This window comes from Ailuropoda melanoleuca, chromosome 13 (genome assembly GCF_002007445.2).
Source record: "Ailuropoda melanoleuca isolate Jingjing chromosome 13, ASM200744v2, whole genome shotgun sequence".
Classification (NCBI taxonomy): Eukaryota; Metazoa; Chordata; class Mammalia; order Carnivora; family Ursidae; genus Ailuropoda; species Ailuropoda melanoleuca.
This window is the reverse complement of record NC_048230.1, coordinates 2,515,897-2,538,286: the sequence shown is the minus strand read 5'-3', so window position 1 is coordinate 2,538,286 and position 22,390 is coordinate 2,515,897. Positions and strand designations below refer to the sequence as shown.

At 43.8% G+C, this 22,390-nt stretch overlaps 1 protein-coding gene across 2 annotated transcripts in view; it reads left to right on the top strand.

The window, feature by feature from the left end:
• VPS53 (VPS53 subunit of GARP complex) overlaps window positions 1-22,390 on the top strand; it is a 132,483-nt gene that overhangs the window by 87,900 nt on the left and 22,193 nt on the right. For both annotated transcript variants that reach the window (XM_002918044.4, XM_034640122.1), the window contains 5 exons: window positions 171-413; window positions 3,723-3,870; window positions 9,495-9,577; window positions 10,522-10,600; window positions 17,880-18,028. In XM_002918044.4, coding sequence (XP_002918090.1) covers window positions 171-413; window positions 3,723-3,870; window positions 9,495-9,577; window positions 10,522-10,600; window positions 17,880-18,028 — 702 coding nt within the window. The remainder of the gene's footprint in view (window positions 1-170; window positions 414-3,722; window positions 3,871-9,494; window positions 9,578-10,521; window positions 10,601-17,879; window positions 18,029-22,390) is intronic.

Sequence of the window (22,390 nt, the reverse complement as noted above, 5' to 3'; positions counted from 1 at the left end):
AAATATTCTTGCTGCTGTTATTGTAGGAGTGCTGGTGGCAGTTAATGAAGATATGGATGAAAGTGGTCCAGTTTCAAATGTGAAAAGCATTAGGAATGATTTACTCATGGCAGGCAAGCACATTTGCTTTACCTTTCTTGAAATAACATTGTAGGTTTTCTTCCTCCTAGAAACCTTGGAGAACTGATCGATCGGTTTGTGGCCGATTTCAAAGCCCAGGGGCCACCTAAGCCCAACACAGACGAAGGAGGTGCTGTGCTCCCCAGTTGTGCTGACCTCTTTGTCTACTACAAGAAGTGCATGGTGCAATGCTCCCAGCTCAGTACTGGGGAGCCAATGATCGCCCTGACCACCATTTTCCAGAAGTACCTTCGAGAATATGCCTGGAAAATCCTCTCTGGCAATCTACCCAAGTGAGTGCTATTCCTGATCTGAGTGGTGACGAAAGATTCTGAATATACCTAAATATGGGAATCTAAGGAAATCTACTCTGAAATTGTTTACCGAACTGCTAAGAGTCTCCAGGAGGGAAACACTCGTACTGAGTTCCCAAGGGTCTGAGACTGTTTCCTTTCTAATGGGATTCCACAGCTGATCAAGACCGTTAGAGGAAATGCCCACACTGGCTGCCAGCACAGGTCAGATCTTAACCACAGTGGACTCCAGGGGAGTCAGTTCCATTATGTATGTATTTAATTTATATAGATTCAAAAATAGGTTTTTGGCCAAAAAAAAAAAAGTTAAGGTGGTGGTAGCAATAACTTCTAAACAGCACGGGCAGTTTCATTCAGTGAGAGTATGCCCCGGGATGATGAGCACATGGGAGGTGTGAATCTGTTTTTCCCTCGATCTGATTACGTTCCAGAGTCTCTCTTTGTTTGTGTCTTGGTGTGTGTGTCTTGTTGAATGGAGTCTAATGTTTAAAGATGTGGCAGGATTTGGGATAGGGGGTTACGTAGCACAGCCCCTAATTATAGTGACTTCACTGTATTCTGGGACATTAGAATATTGCTATAGTGCTTATTAATTGAAATAAATGGCTGTTTGACTAGAGTTTAAAGATTTTTGGTTCTGGGTCACCTGGGTGGTTCAATCAGTTAAGCGTCTGACTCTTGATCTCACCTCAGGATTTGATCTCAGGGCTGTGAGTTCGAGCCCTACACTGAGCTCCACGTTGGGCGTGCAGCCAAAGATTTTTGGTTCTACAGCAATTTCGATTATGGTAGAATATGATCTAAAGTAATGCTTTGGGGGCACCTGGGTGGCTCAGTCATTAAGCGTCTGCCTTCGGCTCAGGGCGTGATCCCAGATCCCTGGGATCAAGCCCCGCATTGGGCTCCCTGCTCCGCCGGGAGCCTGCTTCTTCCTCTCCCACTCCCCCTGCTTGTGTTCCCTCTCTCGCTGGCTGTCTCTCTCTGTCAAATAAATAAATACAGTCTTAAAAAAAAAAATTAAAGTAATGCTTTGGAATTTATTATTTATAAATCATCCCCATGGCTAAATTCAATAATTCTGGAAGTAGTTGCTGTTGTTTTCACTAAAATGTGTCATATATGGGAGTTTTACATTATTTGGAAGAAAGAAAATAAAATTTTTATGCTCTAACCAGAGATTTGAAGTAACAAATATATTTCATCAATGAGAATTTCTTTGACTATGATAAAAACATTTTTAAAATTTTTTAATAACTTTTATTCTGATCATCAAAATAATATGTTTATTATAGTTTAGAAAGCACAGAAAATCAGAAAGACAAAAATAAAAGTCATCTATAATCTCACCACCCAGAGAAAACAAATTTAACTTTTTAGTATATGTTTTTCTGTTCTTTATTTATATATATAATGTGTATGATTTTGTGCTTTTGTTTAACAGTATTGGGAATATACTGCCTGTAGTTTTGTACCCTGCTGGTTTCACTTAACATCCTGCCAGCATTTTCCCCATGTATCACAGCAGGAAACAAATGGTGTACTCAGCTAGGGTACTGTTACCAAAGCAACTATTCACAGAAATGGGGGTGATGTGAAAGGAACCTACAGAGGATTCTGAAGCATCCAAATACTAGGGGGTAATGATTACTACTTTAAAACTCACTTGAGGGGCACCTGGGTGGCTCAGTTGGTTAAGCAGCTGCCTTGGGCTTGGGTCATGATCCCAGGGTCCTGGGATTGCATCCCCCAGTGGGCTCTCTGCTCAGTGGGAAGCCTGCTTCTCCCTCTCCTTCTGTCCCTCTCCCCCCCCACTTGTGCTCTCTCTCAAATAGATAAATAAAATCTTTAAAAATAAAATAAAACTCACTTGAGAGTTGGGACTGTGGACGAAGGATTGCCACACAGAAAATGGAGCGCCACAGTCACCGCCAGCACCACACAGAAGCAGAGGTGGCGGGAGGCCTCGTTGGGACTCAGACATCTCTCTCCTCTACCTCTCCAACTTCTTGTCACATCTCCCGTTGACTGAACCCACAGGAGGCCAGAGGGCCAGGGAGCGAGGGTGATAAGTCTGTAGAGGTCAGTCTCCTGAGCCATAGAGAAGGGAAGAGAAGAATGACGAATGGATCTGGGAGGCCAACAGAGAACATTCAGCACTCGTGACAGTACATAGTCCTCAAAACACTTTTCGTGACGTCATGATAATCCAACATGCAGGAGAACCTCACTGAACTTCTCAGGTTCTTATTGATCATTCTCTTAATTGATCATTTAGGTTAGGTTCACTGTTTTAGTATTTTAAATAACAGAAAAGCATCCTTGAACAGGAGTAGAACTACTGGGTCAAGTAACGTGAACATGTTTTTAAGCTCCTGAGCGACATCTCCCGGAGGGCTGTACAACCAAATGCTCCTGACGCATGGTGCCCGAGTGTGGGCATCCTCACGCCCTTGTTAAGTGCTAGAAATGAAGATATTTTCAGATCTTTGATTACCAGTAAGACTGGGCAGCTTTAGCATTTTTTTTTAATATTTTTATTTTTAAGGTAAATGTCATAAAGAAGAATTCTGTCTTCTTTAAAAAAATTTAGACTCTAGAGTAGCAGTGTGGGGTAGCCCGGTGATGGGTGTTAGGGAGGGCATGTGTTGTAATGAGCACTGGGTGTTATACGCAAACAATGGATGAGAGAACACTACATCAAAAACCAATGAAGTACTGTCTGGTGACTAATATAACACAACTAAAAAAAATTCAGACTCTCACAGTTGAAATAGCAGGAGGTTTTATAACTATTTCTACATTTTGTGAACACACGATTAGATCAGTAGGAAGGGGTGAGGCGTTCGAACCATGTCTTAACATTCACCTTGGTACCCCTCCACAAGCACAGTGTACAAATTCCCGTGCAGAATTTTCTTAACTGAAACAGGGAACAGGCTATCGTGCTACAGGTGATCCTGAACGAGCTCTCCAGAGCAGGAGATTCTAAGCTAAGCAGAGAGGCCACTCAGCAGCCTTCTCTGTGAGTGCCCGAGTCGTCATAGTTACTGTGACTGATTACTGGCTCACTGTTGGAGTTGTTTCCTCCTACTCCTGATGGTCAGAGAACTTAAACAGATGATAGATAGTCAAGGTAAGGTCAGTAGGAAAAGGCTCATTGTATGTGGGTTTGTTTGGGCCACGTCCAGCCTTTCCTTCCCCCTTTTCTTTGTCTTAAGATGTGCAGTTACCAGTTCAGGAAGCAAAGGAGAAGTCCCAGCCTAACCAGTTCCTGTTCCTTTTCCTCAGAACCACGAGCAGCAGCGGAGGGCTGACCATCAGCAGCCTCCTCAAGGAAAAGGAAGGCTCGGAAGTAGCCAGGTTCACTCTAGAGGAGCTCTGCCTCATCTGCAGCATCCTGAGCACAGCAGAGTACTGTCTGGCCACCACCCAGCAGGTGAGCTGTCCACCGCCTCCTTTTCCTGAGCCATCTGGGCCTCTTGACTCAGTAGGTAGGACTGTGGGCCCTCGCAAGCCACGTACACCTGTGGGCGGACCAGTTGGTCACAGAGGAAAACTCGCTGTCCAGCCAGAAGACGGTGCAGGCAGCCATCTTACAGAAGAGCCTTGTTAAAAGGAGACTGGAAAAGAAAGGATGACTGATCTCCTCCCCAGAGTTGTTTCAGCTACTCAGAGGGCATGCCCTCTTGAAAGTAGGTCAGTAGCACTGTCTCCCATATAAGAAAGGCAGTGACAAGCTGAACGATGCTAGGACCCAGCCTTTGGTGGCAATGAGTCACAGCCAGTGATTCCATCCTCAGAAGCGTTACTAGTCTAAGCAAAATCCTTTGGGCTTTTACACGTCCCCTGAAGTGTACATAGCATTCTCAGTCTGCCTAAACAAACAACCATTGTTTGGATGCTGACGTTCAGGAACTGTGAAGCAGGAAAGGGTGATGCCTGTCCTGGAGCTCCGCATTAGCAGAAGGAAGACCCAGAAGAATTTTCCATTTAGCCTTCAACGTGGGATTAGAAGTTCCTTTTCACATTTGGTCTGGAATTCACCTAAGGCCAAGAGAAGGAAAATAATTGGAGAAGGTTGTGCTCTTCCCCCCTTTTTGGATTTATTATTTACACATGTCTGGATCGTTGGAAGGTAGTCATAAATTATGGTTCAGACGGTACAGCTTGGAGTGCCTGTGAGCCAGAGCAGAATACAAGAGGCCAAAACAAGAAGTATTCTCCCCAGAACTTCACAGTTGAGTTTAAGCCAGCCAGAGGCAATAGCATGCTCTGTGTGGGGACGTGGTCACACTGAGTCACACAGGGAATGATCTGTAAAGGTTTGGCCTTGGAGCCAGAGACAGCAATCCCTTTAGCCCCAAGAACTCCCAGGGCAGGACAGCAATATCGGTGAGGACCTCTGAGGCGGAGAGGTCCAGAGTTCGGTGATGAAGAAACACTGTCTATTTAACTGTTTTTTGGCATGTGTGCAGAAAAGGACAACACACACACACACACACACACACACACACACACACACACACATATATATATAACAGAGTATTTTAAAAATAAAATTAAAAATAAATCAAGTAAATAAATAATTTTTTCAATTAAAAATAAAAGTTAAATAACCATGGAACCAAAGGGTGGAAAAACATAAAGATAATGATTCTTAATCCCATCACCATCACATAATCATATTAGCAATTTGGAGTATTTTCTTTCAGTCCTTTTTCATGAACAAGTTTTGTATGCTATAATCTTAACTTAATTCAGCCTCATATCCCTTTGTTGTTTTTATTAACATCACAGCACTAGCATTTCTCCTGTTGTTATAATATCTTTATTGCCAACATTGTTAATAGTTATATAATATTTCATTAAGGGATAATACCATAAATTACTTCACAGTATCCCTCATAATTGTTTATACTGTTTCTGGTTTTTGCTTCTAAAGTAATCCTGCAAAGAACATCTAATATGTTTTGCATTATTTTTCTAGAACAGATTCTTAAAAGTTCTAGAACTACTAGTAGATCAAAGACCATTTTGATGACTCATGGTAGATATAGCCAATTTTCTGTTACTTAGTGAAGATTTTTTTTTTTTTTTAAGATTTGTCAGAGAGACACAGAGAGAGAGAGCGAGAGAGAGAGAGCACAAGCAGGGAGAGCGGTAGGCAGAGGGAGAAGCAGGCTCCCTGCTGAAGAAGGAGGCCGATGCAGGACTCGATCCTGGGACCGTGGGATCATGACCTGAGCCAAAGGCACACGCTTAACCGACTGAGCCACCCAGGTGTCCCTAGTGAAGATTATTTTTACTGATTTTAAAAGTCAGTACATTCTTAGCACCTATATTGTGATCTCTAAATACCATTTTCCCCTAAAAGAAACCAGAGATTCCTGGAGAATGAGTAATTCCAGGTCTGAGACAGGAAATGGGCAAGATGAGCCTGGAGCATCACGTAATGCAAAAAACAAGAAAAATATCAAAGACAGTGACAGTCATTTCAGAAGGATTCAGGAGCCATAATGGGCTTATCGTACAAAAGGATGTGTCCAAGTCCTAACTCCCAATACCTGTAAGTGTGACCCTATTCAGAAATAGGGTCTTTGAAGCTATAATTAAGTTAGGATCTTAAGAAGAGATTATCTTGCATTTAGGGTGAACCCTAAATCCAATGCCTGGCATCCTTAGAGAGGAAAGGAAGATCTAACAGACACAGGGAAGAAGGCCACGTGAAGATAGAGGCAGAGATTGGAGTGATGTGTCTATAAGCCAAGGAACACCAAGGATTGCCAGCAACCACAAGGTAGAAGAGAGGCATGGAATAGCTTCTCCCTCAGAACTTCCAGGAGGAACCAACCCTGGCAACACCTTGATTTTGAACTTCTGGCCTCTGGAACTGTGTGAGAATACATTTTTTTGTTTTGAGCCACCGTGTTTGTAGTAATTTGTTAGAGCAGCCCAAGAAACTAATAAAGGGGCCAACCTGAATAAGCTCTGCTGGTCAGAGGTGGGATGTGTAAACATCAATGAGAAGTTCACTACAGTGCATTGAAAACATCAAATATGTTTAAATCCATGTGGTTATGAGTTCTCTTTTTTTAGTACACTTATCATCTTCAAAGATAATAAGAAACCACTGGTATGAATTGAATACTGGTAATTAAAGGGAAAGCCCTTACCCTTTCCTATTGAACTTATACCTCAGGATGACGAAATCATTAACAATGGGAAATCTTTTTTTTTTTTTTTAAAGATTTTATTTATTTGAGAGAGGGCATGAACAGGGCGGAGGGAGAGGGAGAAGCAGACTCCCCACTGAGTAGGGAGCCCAGTGTGGGGCTCAATCCCAGGACCCCTGGATCATGACCTGAGCCGAAGGCAGACACTTAACCAACTGAGCCACCCAGGGGCCCCCAGGAAATATCTCTTTATAGCAGAATTTTAGCTAATAAATGAAGAAGAAAAGAATTAGAATATCCTTCTTTTACACCTCCTAATGAAATAATGGATCTGGGCAGTGACCATCAATGGCTGTTGACATTACAAAAAAGAGACAGCAAGCACCATGTATCTCCCTATAGAAGTACACAACACCAGGACGCCTGGGTGGCTCAGTCAATTGAGCTGCTCTGCCTTCAGCTCAGGTCAGGATCCCACGGTCCTGGGATGGAGTACCTCATCGGGCTCCTTGCTCAGCGGGGAGCCTGCTTCTCCCTCTGCCCGCTGCTCCCCCAGCTTGTGCGCTCTCTCTGACAAATAAATAAATAAGTAAAATCTTAAAAAAAAAAAAAAACACAATACCATCATGAAATCGTTTTCTAAAAAAAAGAGAAGAACCTGAATCTGATCAAGTTTCTACATCAAACTACAATTTACGGAAAATACAGGGAACAGAGGAACATGTTAATTAATACCTCATGGATACAATCAACAAAATCCAAACCATGGGAAAATCTGCAGAGCAAACAATCCAGTTTCCTTAGGAAAAATTGCAGGAAGAGAGCAAAAAGAAATGGAGGGAGAAACTAGAGACAAGAATCTAAGCATGAAGAATTGAAAAATAAAAACTTAAAAAACAATGCCAATAATGTATCAACATCTCATTAATTGAAACACTTTTACACCTGTTGTTGCATTCATTCATCCAAGAGATCCTCAGGAAGCACTATGGTAAGGACCAGGTGCTGTATTTGGTGTTAATTGACAGTAGTGAGCAAAGTAGATAGTTTCTTACTATCAGGAAACTTAGAACTAAAGGAGGAGCTGAGATAGTAATAAGTAAGCCAAGAGGTAACTTCAGTTTTGTGGTGAGTGCTAGTTAGGGAGTTGGCTACTGAAGTAGCTGGCCAAGGAGGGCATCTCTGAGGTGAGGTGGTATTGAAGCAGAGACCAAGGGTAGGCAAAGGAGACTGCCAGGTGAGGAGTGTGGAAGGGTTGGGAGGTGGGGGGTGGCAAAGCAAGGAAGCTGGTTAGGAGGGGTGAGCAAGGAGTGTTTCGGGGAAAGAAAGTAGGAAGTGTGAAGCATGAAGGCCCTGAGGAGGTATATATGAATTTGGTATGTTCCAGAACCTTAAGTTATAACAGTAAGTGAAGCCAAGCAGGCAAGGAGGAAAGAAGATGTGAGCCAGAGAGCCAGACAGGACCCAAATTATAGTTAGAAAGTTCAGATTTTGGGGCGCCTGGGTGGCACAGCGGTTAAGCGTCTGCCTTCGGCTCAGGGCGTGATCCCGGCGTTATGGGAGAGCCCCACATCAGGCTCCTCCGCTATGAGCCTGCTTCTTCCTCTCCCACTCCCCCTGCTTGTGTTCCCTCTCTCGCTGGCTGTCTCTATCTCCTGTCTCTCTGTCAAATAAATAAATAAAATCTTTAAAAAAAAAAAAAAAGAAAAAGAAAGTTCAGATTTTATTTTCAGTGTAACAGGAAAAGGCCACTGAGGAGTTGAAGCATTAAGCCTTCACTGTAATTTGCTTCATTGGTGCCTTACAAACCTTTGGGTTGTTTCCAGTTTAGTCACTAACATAAACAAGACCAGAATGTAAGCTTTATGAAAAGAGGATCGTCTCTGCTTTGTTCACTGAGTAGCCTGGCACAAAACATGCTTTCTTTCTTTTCTTTTTTTTTAATAATATTTTTTTATTATATTATGTTAGTCACCATACAGTACATCCCTAGTTTTTGATGTAAAGTTCCATGATTCATTACTTGCATATAACACCCAGTGCACCATGCAATACGTGCCCTCCTCAGTACCCATCACCAAACATGCTTTCTGAAAATTGTGGTTGAATTAATGAATGCTGTGAAGAATACTTGCATGTCTTTGTACATCATTCTCATTCTCATTGAAGTGTATTTCTAGATGTGAAATTGCTATTTTAAAAAGTATGTATATTTAAATTTCTGCTTCTTAAATAAATTACCTTCTGAAAGGTTACACTAATTTACACACCCCTAAGAGTACTTTTTAGTTTAAGACAAAACACTCATTATGCTTACAATTCCTGGTCAGTTGTCTTTTTCTTTGAGGCAGCTGGGAGCATGGCCAGTGTTTCTGTCCTTGGCTGTAGGCTGATGAAGGCAGACTGTGTTTCTTTTGTTTACTGCAGTATCCCCAGCACCTTACCATAGTGGGTGGCCCATAGTAGCACTCAGTGAGTACTTGAACTGATTTTACTGCCACTCACCACCGGAGGCTTCCAGCTGGTGAGTGAACCTGCAGGTCATAGAGCAGGGAGGGTCCTGAAAACTGGGGTCTTTTTAAAATTAACGAAATGAATTTCCAGTGTGTCCTAAGAGATGAGTACAACCCAGTGCTAAAGGGCACAGGTTCTGGAGGAAGTTTGACTCCTGGCCCTACTACGTACTATCGCACCTCCATTTTCTCTTCTGTAAAATGAAGATAATAATAGAATCTTCCTCGTGGGGTTGTAAGAATTAAATGAGTCAGTACCTGAAAAGTGCCCGGAATTATACCCAAATCATCAAACTCAGTAAATGTTAAGTATTCTTATTATGGTACTCCTTTGGATCATTGTTAAACATGTTTTTCTCTCTTATTTTTAATAGCTAGAGGAAAAACTCAAGGAAAAAGTTGATGTAAGTCTGATTGAACGAATCAATCTGACTGGAGAAATGGATACATTCAGCACGTATGTACCTTGCACATATTTGCTTAAGGCCTGCCCTTTACCACGCACAAAGCAGCATGTCTCAGGCTGTCGGCTTTAGGCCGTCACAGAACCTAAGAGGTTTCCAGGGCCCCCTGTTGAATCAGGATGATTCTCCAGCAGCCAGTAAGAAGCATTAGAAGCTAGTGCAGCTGCCTCCCATTTGGCCTGCTCAGATACAGTCATTTTTAGCTTTCAGGGTCTTTATTGTTGCCCTATCTAGAATAACCAAAGAGAAGACATCCTCCCTTGACCATCCCTGCAGGAAGGTCAAATCCAAGGCCTCCCGTGTGCCACCCACCCCACCCCCAAATCCACAGAGGGCCAGCCCCACCTTCAGTGTCTTAGAATGTAAAGTGTGAGCAGCTTGATTTTAGCCAGGTGTGTGTGTCGGGGGGTGCGGTTGGGGTGGCAGGTGTCTGTCCAAGAAGTTCAAACTGTAAAGCCTTCTCTAATAGTTATTTCGCTGGTGTTGCCTTGAGGTATTTTTGTTGTGGTCAGTAAATGAGATGGGGTAGGCCATACTGAGGAAAAATCAAGATTCTCTTTTTAGGTCATTTCCTCTCCTTTTCTCAACTTTTTTTTTTTTTCAAGTTCTGATTTAAACATTTTGAGCAAACAGGTGCTTTTGGAGTAAGAAGGGAAGAGGGATCCTGGGTGGAGTGATTAGGGAGACTAGCCATGGAATTTTGTGACCTGACTCAGTGGCGACACACCCAGATAAGACCAGGACATGCAGCAAGAATGAAGAGCCAAATGCTCCTCGTTGTCATCCACTCCCTTTTGAAATCAAACTTGAGTGTTTCTGATGAAATGATGAATCTAATTTCGATACGTGTGCCTAAAAGATTTGGCGGAGGCTGTGTTAGTCATTCAAAAAGTTATTTGTCTAGTGTGACAACCACTGTGATTTGTTTGATTTGCAGTGTCATCTCTAGCAGCATCCAGTTGTTGGTTCAAGATCTGGATGCTGCCTGCGATCCTGCCCTGACCGCCATGAGCAAGGTGAGGTTTTGGGAAGTGCTTCTTCTTAGACCTCCAAGAGTGACCTCAAGTGGTTGCTGTCAGCCCTGGCCTGTGGCTTCTTTGGGTTCTTCACTCCCTCAAGTGTCAGGGCCTCCAGGAGATGAGTTTATCTTGTGCCTTAGGTCAATTGCTTGTCCTCTGAGAACAAGACAGGGAGCAGGTGTGTTTGTTAAGTCCACAGGAGATATCTTTGTTTAGCATCTGACACATGCTAAAAACCTTGATGTGGTCTCACCAGAATGGGTGTTTTTGTTAGTGCTTACAGCAGTAACTTCTCACTCCTTCTGAGTTCCATTATCAGCACAATACTATTTAATCAGGTTGTGGACCTTGGTTTCCTGAAATCGTGGTGGCGCATCAGTCAGCCTGGGGCCTTCTGAACCCTCCTGGAGCACACGCTGCCTCGTGTTACTGTTTGGCTTTTATGTGCCTGTATCCTTTCTTCCTCAAAGAATGTAAAATCCTGAATTGCGTGGACCATGCAGGCTATGGAAGACTCTCTTGTTTATTGATTAATTAAGCTGGAAATGAGCAGTTCTTTATTGATTTTTTAATCCAAATAACATGAAGCTGTCCACTCTAGCATTTCTAGAGCAGGGGTCAGCAAACTACAGCCTGTAGTCCAAGTCTTACCCATTGCCTGTTTTTGTAAATAAGGTTTTATTGGAACACAGCCATGCTCATTCATGTATATATATTATCTGTGGGTGCTTTTGTGTTAACAATGGCAGACACAATTAATGAGTAAGTAACTCATGAGACTATATGGCTCAAAAAGCCTAAAATATTTACTGTCTGGCCCTTTACAGAAAAAGTTTGCCAATGCCTGTTCTCGAGTTATCAGACTCTGGTAGCATTCTTACAAATTCTGGAGAAAGAGCTTCTCTGGAGCCTGCTGGCCAGTAGCAGAGTACTGTAGAAAAACCACTGGCTTTGGGGTCAGACGGGCTGAACTCTCCTCATTTTTCCTTTGAGGGTGTTGAGCAAATAACTTAACCTCTCTGGGCCCAAGTTAACTCATCAGTATGTGAAATGCAGCTCTCTGCCTCCCAGTGTTGTGAGGACGGAGCATGAAGAGAGTGACTGGCCTGGTGCCAATCAGTGTTGGTGCTCTTTCCCTCTTGTCCGGAGGAGTGGCCATGTCACTAGGTTGTGTAAGCACACATTTGGTCTGAATTTGGTTTTGTAGTAGATTGTAAACATTTAACAGAAATAGGGTGAAAACCAAAACTTAAGCCACAGGGTTTTATGAAGCTAAGTGGGGAGTCCTGAATAGCTGATGTCACAGAGTTTCTATTCAAAAGGTTGATCCTTCCACCGATCGGATGTGGATGTGTATTTCCGGTATTCTCAGTGTTTATGGGTAGCATATGAGCAGGCAAATTGAGGCTACCCATTTTCTTAAAGGAACGCGGCTCTGAAGATTCATTCTTCGGGCTCTGATTATCCCTTTGCTGCTGGTAAACATTCACTGTGTCCTGCATGTGATCTGCTCCAGCTGCCATCTCTCCTGAACTGCCACACACTTTAGATCGGAATGCAGCTGGTAAAAAAATTTTACATTTACCAAAGGAAGAGTGGACTTTTTTTCCCCCAGTAAAATAACAGTTGTAGGGGAGTTTAACACTCCAGGTGTTGCTTATGTGAACTGTCAGTTCATTAGCGGATTTCCCTCCCACTCCCCCCTACCACCACCCATTTCTCCCCCAGACCCACACCAGCAAATATTAACAGAGACCATACCTCCAGAATCTTTTGTTTATATCATAGGAAAACCACAGACCAGGGAACGCAGCAGCTGGGAGACCATTACTCTTTGTCTGAGTTTTCTGGTATTCTGCTAAAATGAAATCCATGTGATGAAATTGACCAGATATAAACAAGCCAAGTGGTCACAGATTGATTCAACATACACTCTGTTATTTGTGTCTGCGTCCTGTTTTGTGTCGTTTCTTCTAGGATTTTTTAAAACTTCTGTTTTGCGGTAATGCTTATTTTTGTCTCTGGTTCCATCATTTTTGCTGCTAGTTGGACAGTTCAATTCAGACTCTACCGAGCACAGTGCTGGGAGCTGCAAAGCCAGGAAGGACATGGACCTTACCCCAAGGTGCTTAGATTCCAGAAAGTGTGGGGTAGGAGATGTGTGAGATGAGAGGAATGCGCAAATAACAGCAGTATAAGGTATGGGGAAATCAGTAACATAAGAGAAGTACAAAATACGCCCTCTTTAAAAGAGGAGAGAGTTCATCTCTCTCTCCGTATCAGGTGGGGAAGCGAAGAAAGCCATGAAGGATAGTGAAGTTTTGAACGAATTTGTGATTAGGAGAGCATTCCAAACAGGGTGATGATATGAGCAGAGATTTATAGTTAGGAAAGCTCAGAACTTTGTCGAAATTGCCAGTCTCGTTACCCAGCTTTGCAGTTTCACAGAGCACTTGGTACTTGCGCTTACGTAGTCAAGATTGGAAACGGGAGATTGGCTGCCCTCGATGAGTTTATATTCTGGTGGGGAGAAACCTTTGAATAATTGATGCTATAAATAAATGGATTTTATAAATAGTGAGAAAAATGAGTGTTGGGCTTGCCCACTTGGAGTAGAACTGTTGGGTGATTCTGAGTTGACGAAAGGAGGCTTTTCTGACAAAAATGGGTTGAACCAAGCAATGTAGTTACGTCATTCTGGGAAGAAACCCTGTTCTCACCTGAAGGTACCGCATGACCTCCTTGGGCAGCACACAGGCCTTTCATTATCTGTCCCTCTGCTGCCTGGTCAGTTCTGCCACTCCTGTGCATATGCCCATGTTCTAGCCCTGAGCCACTTCTACTTCCCTGAATGCATTACCTTTTGAGGGGCCTCCATGCCTTTTCTCATTCTCTTCTTTCTGCCTAGAATTCTCTTCGCACTATTGTCTGCTCAATGAGCACACTCTTTAAGATCTAGTTCAAATATCTTCCCCCTTTCTAAACATTAAGGTATAATTCATATACCACAAAATTCACCCTTTTAAAGTATATATAATTCGGTGGGTTTTAGTATGTTCCCAAGACCGTGTAACCACCACCACTAATTCCAGAACATCTTCGTCACACCAAAAAAAAGAAACCTCCTACTCATTAGCACTCACTTCTTATTTCCCTGACAATCACTAATCTTTCTGTTTCTGTGGATTTGCATATTCTGGACAGTTCACATAAATGGAATCATGCAATATGTGGTCATTTGTGACTGGCTTTCTTCACTTAGCCTAATGTTTTCAATGTTTGCCCATGCAGTAGCATGTATCAGTACTTCCTCCCTTTTTCTGGCTGAATAATATTCTATTGTGTGGATATAACACATTTTGCTTATCCATTCATCAGTTGAGGCACATTTAGGTTGTCCACTTTTTAACTATTATAAATAATGCTATGAATATTCATGTACGAGTTTTTGTGTGGATACGTTTTCAGTTCTCACATGTATACCTAGGAGTGGAACTGCTGTATCATGTGGTAGCTCTGTGCTTAACATTTTGAGGAACTGCCAAACTGTTTTCCATGAGTACCTACACCATTTTACATTCCCACTAGCAATGTACAAGGGTTCTAATTTTTCCATATCTTCACCAGCACTTTTTTTAAATTACAGGCATTCTACCTCATTATGGTGTTAGTTTGTATTTGTATTTCTTTGATGACTCAGACGTTGAGCATCTTTTCATGTGCTTATTCGCCATCCGTGTATCTTTGAAGAAATGTCCGTTGAAATCCTTTGCCCATTTTTAAATTGGGTTGTCTTTTTGTTGAGTTGTAAAAGTTCTTTTCTAGTCTGAATACTAGACCCTTATTAGATGTATGATTTGCAAATATGTTCTCCCTTTCTGTGGGTTGTCTTTTCACTTTCTTGATTACGTCCTTTGAAACACTAAAGTTTTTAGTTTTGTTAAAGTCCAATTTTTATATTTTTTCTTTTGGTGCTTATACTTTTGGTGTCATATCTAAGACACCATTGCCTAAAACAGAATTATAAAGACTTACACCTGTATTTTCCTCTAAGCTTTTTATACTTTTAGCTTTTACATTTGGGCCTTCAGTCCATTTTGAGTTGAGTTAACTTTTGCATATGGTGTGAGGTAAGAATTCAACTTTGTTCCTTTGCACGTAGATATACAGCTATCCCAGTACCATTTGTTGAAAAGACTATTCTTTTTAAGATTTTATTTATTTATTTGATAGAGACAGCCAGCGAGAGAGGGAACACAAGCAGGGGGAGTGGGAGAGGAAGAAGCAGGCTCATAGTGGAGGAGCCTGATGTGGGGCTCGATCCCATAACGCCGGGATCACGCCCTGAGCCGAAGGCAGACGCTTAACCGCTGTGCCACCCAGGCGCCCCCCCTTTTTTTTTTTAAAGATTTTATTTATTTATTTGACAGAGACAGGCAGCGAGAGAGGGAACACGAGCAGGGGGAGTGGGAGAGGAAGAAGCAGGCTCCCAGCAGAGGAGCCTGATGTGGGGCTCGATCCCATAACGCCGGGATCACACCCTGAGCCGAAGGCAGACGCTTAACTGCTGTGCCACCCAGGCGCCCCCCCTTTTTTTTAAACAAGTGTCTAGGAAACATCCTGATGCTGTACTGCTCAGGCTTTAGACAGGTCTGGGTTGTCTCCACTCTGTCATTTACCAGCTGTGTAACTTTGGGCAAGCTACCTAACCTTGTTAAGCTTTTTTACTTTCCTCATCTACAAGATTGCTGTGAGAACCCAAAGAGCTCATGTGTGAATAGTAAATGAGATGTATGCAGAGTGCCAGGCAAAGGGACTTGCATATGGTGGGTCCTAATGTCCATGTCTTGGGCCGTTCAGGTTACAGCTCAAACCTTAAGTCATCTGGGATGGGTGATGGCAAGCATCAACCCATCTGAGCCAATGACTGGACAGAGTCGCTGCCAATTACGTTTTGCAGACTTTTTTTTTTTTTTTAAATAGTAAAACCAACATCAGCTTTCATTGTTCTCCAGTACTTTAAATTGTTTTCTTCTGTCATTAAGCTGACTTAAATTTAAAATCACAAATCTACTTTTGCTAATACTTCCTTTAACTTAACCAGCGGAGTCATAACTGGCTAACGTGTTAGAGCAATCAGATCTTTTCACATATATTCCAAAGGTGGATATGTACTGACATGGCCAGTGGTGATCAAGCGGGAACTCGAAGTCCAACATCCCACACTCCATCTTGCTTCAGAGTTGCGTTGTAGCCAGTGACAGGGCACATCACCACCTCCTTTTACCATTGTCTTCTGTCAGATCATTATTCATTAAGTTTTTGAGATGTTGAAATATAAAATGCTGCCAACTTGGAAAACAGTAGTCATTACTGTAGAAGAACTTCATGGCAATTGGAGGAAGGGGGCATGAAGCTCCCTTCCCAAATTACTGTGTTTACCCAGAGCATTCTGCTCCGAGTGTTGTCTCGGAGCTGGGGAGAAGATGGAGTACAGACATTAACAGCATCTGTCAGTTTGGGCCTCGCCTATGAGCTCATTTAAGCTCATCACCTAGGATGCTCACTGTTTGGATGGGTCAACTCTCTAAAATCAGATGGGAAAAGAAGCCTTTTGAATAAGATAAAAAGACAATGAGGAAAACATTACACGTAACCAAAGCATTAGAATATAAAGTCAGTTCATATAGAACTTTCCACTGTTACTCTGTTGTTTGTTTCTGATTCTCCCCAGTAAAAAACTTGAGAGAGCTTTTTCTATCTGGCACTTTGTTGCGGAACCTTGCATAAGACTTAAGGTCTCTGGGCCTTGGTTTTCTTATCTCTAAAATGAAGATGGAAGTGCCTTCCTGCTTTTTTATATGCTTACCGTACCTAAAGCTTTTAAAATATAAATATGTGCTGATTTGACAAAACATTAGGACAAAACATAGAGTCACTCAGGCTTCCCAGGCGCTGGGGAGTCATCCACGCACAATATGATTCTTTTAAACAAGTTCCTTCAGTATTGAATTTTTCCTTTCCCCAAGAGCTCCATAAAAATATGGTGTTTTCTTGCCAGAGACATCAAGGCCTCAGAACTACTGCCCTCCTTCTATTATATGGTTTGTGTTTGGCTTCGGATCTTTTTAACAGACACCCCAGCTCCACTCTGAGAGGCTGAGGCAGCAGACCTCCTCCGGCACATTCCTGCTCTTTTCAGGATTAAAGTGCCCATTGGCTGCCAGCTTCGGGGCAGGCTGGGAGCCGACACTGCCTCTCTTCTCCTGTGTGTATCCAGGGAGGGAAAGGCACGGCGGCATTGCTTCTTTCCCTGTTTTACTCCAGACATTTTCCAGAGCATTTCTCCCAATGCTCAGATGGTTAGAGCTTGAGCCAAGCAGGGCTCTCATTTGTGTTCATGGCCTGGTCAGGGACCACTCAGGTCCTCTCAGTGGTGCTGGTCTGCCCCACGCCTGCCATCCATGCCATCCCTGCCCCTCTTTCCTGCCCTCTGCCTCATGCCTCTGTCTTACCCTCTGATCTGCCCCCTCGTAATCGCCAGGGATCTTCTTTTCTTTCCCTTGATGGAAACCCCAACAGAATCTCAAAGGTTTTAGGAGTAAGGTTTGAATGTTTTATTATGGAAAATTTCAACGGTGTGTAAAAAGTAGAGAAAACAGTATGACAAACCTCATGGACCTGTCACCCAGCTTCACTAATCTTCTTTCATCTACTCCTCCTAAGTCTAGATTATTTCAAAGTAAGTCTCACACGTCCCATCATTTCCAGTTCCCTTTTTTCAAAATCCTCCCCTCTTCACAATTTACTTGAGAGAAAGACCTAAGTCACCCTCATCGAGGTTTCATTTCACTTAGCCCCAGCCACCTCCAATCTCCCAAGCTACCAGCGTGCTCACAGGTGGCTGCCCCTGCCCTGTCCTCACACAGCCTCCTTCTGCTGGGAACAGCTGCAGGACAGTCCAGTTCACCTGCCTGGTGAAGGTTCTTTGTCAAGATGGCCACTAGATGGGAAGGGAAGGCTATTTCAAGCATGAGGGGGCAGGTTAGGAAAAGATACCTAAGTCACACCTCACTGGCCAAGATAAGGTGGGCTTACTTGTATTTATCCACAGTCAGCCACGACAGATTAGGTAAGATACACTGCCCAAGATAAAATGGCAGCCGTGAGAGCAAGCTGTAGCCTCATTGCCACTCCACCTGCCCCTTCCCGGGAACGGGTCAGACTCCTCCTGTGAGGGGTCTAAAGGCTTCTCTTCCCCTGTCTCCATTTTCAGATGCAGTGGCAGAATGTGGAGCACGTTGGTGACCAGAGCCCTTATGTCACCTCTGTCATTCTTCACATTAAGCAGAATGTCCCTATCATCCGTGACAACCTGGCTTCCACGCGGAAATACTTCACTCAGTTCTGCATTAAATTTGCAAAGTAAGTCCTGGAACCTTCTTCTTCTTCTTCTTTTTTTAAGTAGGCTCCACAACCAACCTAGAGCCCAACATGGGGCTTGAACTCATGACCCTGAGATCAAGACCTGAGCTGAGCTCAAGAGTCAGACGCTTAACCGACTAACCACCCTGACCCCCCACCTGCCCCAGGCACCCCTGGAACATTCTCATCACTGGGTTATTTTGAATGCCATACTTACCACCAGCATGCTGACAATCCAGGTGTCCCACCATCCAGCTGGAGCTTATTCTGGTCCCTGTAGGCGAACAAATTTTTTGCTACCCCAAAGAAGCATACTAAAACTAAATCCACTACTTAAAGTCACAGACAACAGTAACAGCATGAAAACATCAACCACATGAAGACAAACTCAGAAATGAGTTGGAGAGGGGCGCCTGGGTGGCACAGCGGTTAAGCGTCTGCCTTCGGCTCAGGGCGTGATCCCGGCGTTATGGGATCGAGCCCCACGTCAGGCTCCTCTGCTGTGAGCCTGCTTCTTCCTCTCCCACTCCCCCTGCTCGTGTTCCCTCTCTCGCTGGCTGTCTCTGTCTCTGTAGAATAAATAAATAAAAAATCTTTAAAAAAAAAAAGAAATGAGTTGGAGAAACCATTACTTTGAATTATGTGGACATAATAGTACCCCTGCCTCCCCACAGGTTTGGATAATTGAAATTATTTTTTAGTGATTTCATGTATATATTTTGTCTCTCCAACTAGATTATACGCTTTTTTAGAGTAGGAGCCCTCAGTTCTATTTCTTTTAAGCCTTCTCTTCCTCCTTCTCCATAGTACTTATTATTGGGGCTGCCAGAATTTATCTGCTTCTGGACATCCTTGAGTCCAGGAAAGGTACTAGAAACTGGGCAGAGCAAGTCCAGGGGTTCCATTGCCAAAGGAGATGAAGTGAACGCTTGTGCTGCGTGTCTTCCTGCTACGTCCTCATGTGTGGCCATTTCTGGCTTGACATTTGGAAGTAAGGAAATAAATGGTTTGGTCCTTTGCCAGTCAGCATCTGGCTGTAGCACCGTTTCCCCTGAGGCCAGGCAATGTAGTAGAGGGTCAGTGCCTCCTCTGACCAACGAGCAAACAAGCGTTTTGGCACACGTCTCAATGAAGGGCTTCGGGAAGGTCAGCCTATTCCAAGCTACTGTACTTAGGTTGTCCTCATCCAAGTCCCAAGGGGGGATTTAGGGCTCCAAGTTTCTGTCTTCCCCAAATCTCTCCCGGTTTGTATTCAATTAAGGCTCGCTCTCTCCATCACAAATAAATCCCTAAGGAACAACAATTATGGAGGGGGTTGTGGCATTAGCTTCAGTTTCCAGTTTGTCAAGAAAGGATTGAGTGGGCTCTCCAGGGAGGCATTAATGTTTGCAATATGGCAGATGAACCGGGAGTTGACGTTCCCTTCACTCGCTGAGTGCTCGTCAGTGTGTGTTAAAGGCTTTGCTGATAAATCACATCGTGACACTCCCATACCCTTGGTAGAAACAACGTCTCTGTAAAATTTTACTGTGGCCAAAAACCTCCAGTGTGGCTGCACAGGGGTCTAACTGAGCTAACGGTAGAATGAGTAACGGGTCGATTTGCTTATTAGCTGGTCCTGGCATCACCCTCACATTCTCTCAGAGCCCTTTAATTTTATTACTAAGCTCATATTGGGTGAGCTAGAAATAGGATGCCCATCTCTATCTCTGGAAAAGTTTAACCTCTGATAGAAAAAGTGGTGTTCTGATTTAATCCATAGTACCCTCTCCTTGTAAAATCCCCGCCAAGAGTAGAAGCCTCAGGGACCACTGTGGGAAGATCCTTCCCCAGCAAGAGCAAGAGCTGCCACCACCCCACACGGCTGGGGAAGCCCCGGCCGTTCCCCATCAGTTCCCCATCACATTGCCGGGATTTCTCCTCTCGCCCTCCCGGTGACATGCTTCTGGTCCCTGTATTTTCCTCACCCCACTCTTGTAGACTAGCACACAGAGCCAGTTGCAGGGTACAATCGAAGTCTGCTCTAGAGAGAAGTACCTTAAGTTATAAATTGCGAGTACCATTGTGATTAGTCATGAATTCAACCTCACGTTACTTGTTTGGCCTGGCTGTAGTTTCGAGCCCTGAAGAATCCCTTCTACATTACGTGGTCGCCCTTCTCTCTCCTGATCAGCAAACCTGCCCCTAGATCTGATCGCTGGAGTTTATGTTGCTTTCTCTTTAACTTCTTTTCTTATCTCATCAATGCAAAGCCATAGATGTTTCCTTTTGCCTCCATTTGGTCTCTGAAGCAACAACAGTCTTTCCTGTTTAGACATCAAGATCACCCCTCAATTAAAACTATTTGAGGGGCGCTGAGTCTGTTGACTGTTGAGCATCCAGCTCTTGGTTGTGGCTCAGGTCATGATCTCACGGTTGTGTGATCAAGCCACTTCCTCTGCCCCTCCCCCTTCTCAAAAAAATAAGTAAATCTTAAAAAATAAAAAAATGACTATTTGAACCATAAGCAGCTTCCTTCATCCACTAAGCTGATTCTCTTCCATTCAATAGTGGGGCGATAAGACAAATCTCTTACTAGTGGTTTAGAGGATAAAATGAGAAGTCATGTGTAAACGTCTGGTAAAGTGCTAGTACCAAGCTGACATTCAAAAAGTGGTAGCTGCTACCATTTTAATTTGTTATTATTTATTATTTATTCAGCATGCAGCCATTTGAGCACCTGCTGTGTCTCAGACATAGAATTAAGTGCTTTGGCTGAGTAGACACGGTCCCTGTTTTCATTTGCCTTACAGTCAGGTGGAGGGAAATAAACATGTAAGCAAATCAGTATAGTAAAGAGGGTTATATGCTAAGCTAGAGGTCTGTGGACTCTATGGAGAGTATGGTGCAGGTGACTGAGGAAAGGCTTCATAAGGAGAGAGGTCCTTGAGCAGGTGTGTGTGTACTGACCCACGAGGCCACAGGAAGGGTATTTTGGGCACAGGGAGCAGTGTAAGCAAAGGCCCAGAGGCATGAAGTAGCCTGCAGAATCAAGCATAGGGTGCCACAGCATAGCATGATAAGGCGAGGGACGGAGAATCAAGACAATCAAGCACTGTAAGGATTTCAATCAGGGAAGGGTCTTGAGCATGTTTGCCTCTGCAACAAATCCCTCTGGCAGCTGATGGTTAGCAAAGATGAAGCTGAAGGCAGCAAGACCAGGTAGGAAAGAACTGAAAGAGCTCAAGTGAGAAGGGTAAGGGCAGCAGTGGTGGGCATGGTCAGGAGGGCGGGGCAGGGAGTGCAGGGAAAGGACTGGGAACTGATTGGATATTGAGGTAGAAGGCCAAGGGAGCAGTCTCGGGAAACTCCTGGTTTCTGGTGTGGATGACTGGGTAGATGATTTCGGGTCCACTGAGCCTGGGTCCCAGGGTGGAGCTGAGTCCTGGATATGCTGGAATTGAGGTGCCAGTGCCGTTCCAGTGAGGTGGCCGGTACTTTATCCGGTGTTCAAGCAGGCACATATGTGTAGTGAGATCGGAGAGGGGGAGTCATGGCCCCAGGAGCAGCTTTTGCAGAGTGGGAGAGGAGGGAGCTGGCCAGCTTTTATCTTGACTTCCACATCCTGTTTTATTATCGCTCCTTCCTTGGTCATGGGCCCTATGTTCTCCTGGTCAGTCCACCCTGGATCTGGTCTTGGTTGTAGGCATTTCTCATTCCCACACCTTCCATTCTGCACCTGTACAACAGCTTTCTCTGCTCAGGCTCTGCAGTTTTTTCTAAAAAGCCCTCCTGACCTATTAAAATTCCTTCTCCCTTTCCACAAACCAGCTTGCCCTCCAATCCCCAGTAAGTTTTTCAGAGATCATGTATTTTTTTTCCTTTGTTCTGACAGTGACTCCCTTAGCAATTATTTTCTGTCTTTGCATTTAACATCCTTTAACTATCTCACTATCATGTCTGTTTTCAGCTGCTAGTAATAGAAGCCATGACTTAAACTCACTTAAACATGAAGTGAACTTTGTATTTCGTATAACCAGATGGTCAGAGATAGGACACATCTAAAGATGGTTGTTGATTCAGTGGTTCAGCAATGTCACTAAGGACCTAAGTTCCTTACTCTACCCTGCCCTCCTTGGGGCTGGCTTCATCCTTAGAATGGTGGTAAAATGGCTCTAGGTGTTCTATCCAAACATAAGAATACCCTGAAGAAGGAGAGAAAGTCTTCCCCCAGCCATGCAGTGAAGTCCCTTCCTCGGGTCTGATTGGCCGGCTTAGATCGTGTCCCCACCTCAGGACCAGCAACAGCCAACAAGGGAATGCCGTGCTCTGACTGGCTGAGGCTAATTAGAATTCACCGGTAGGTTTAGGAGGGATCAGCTT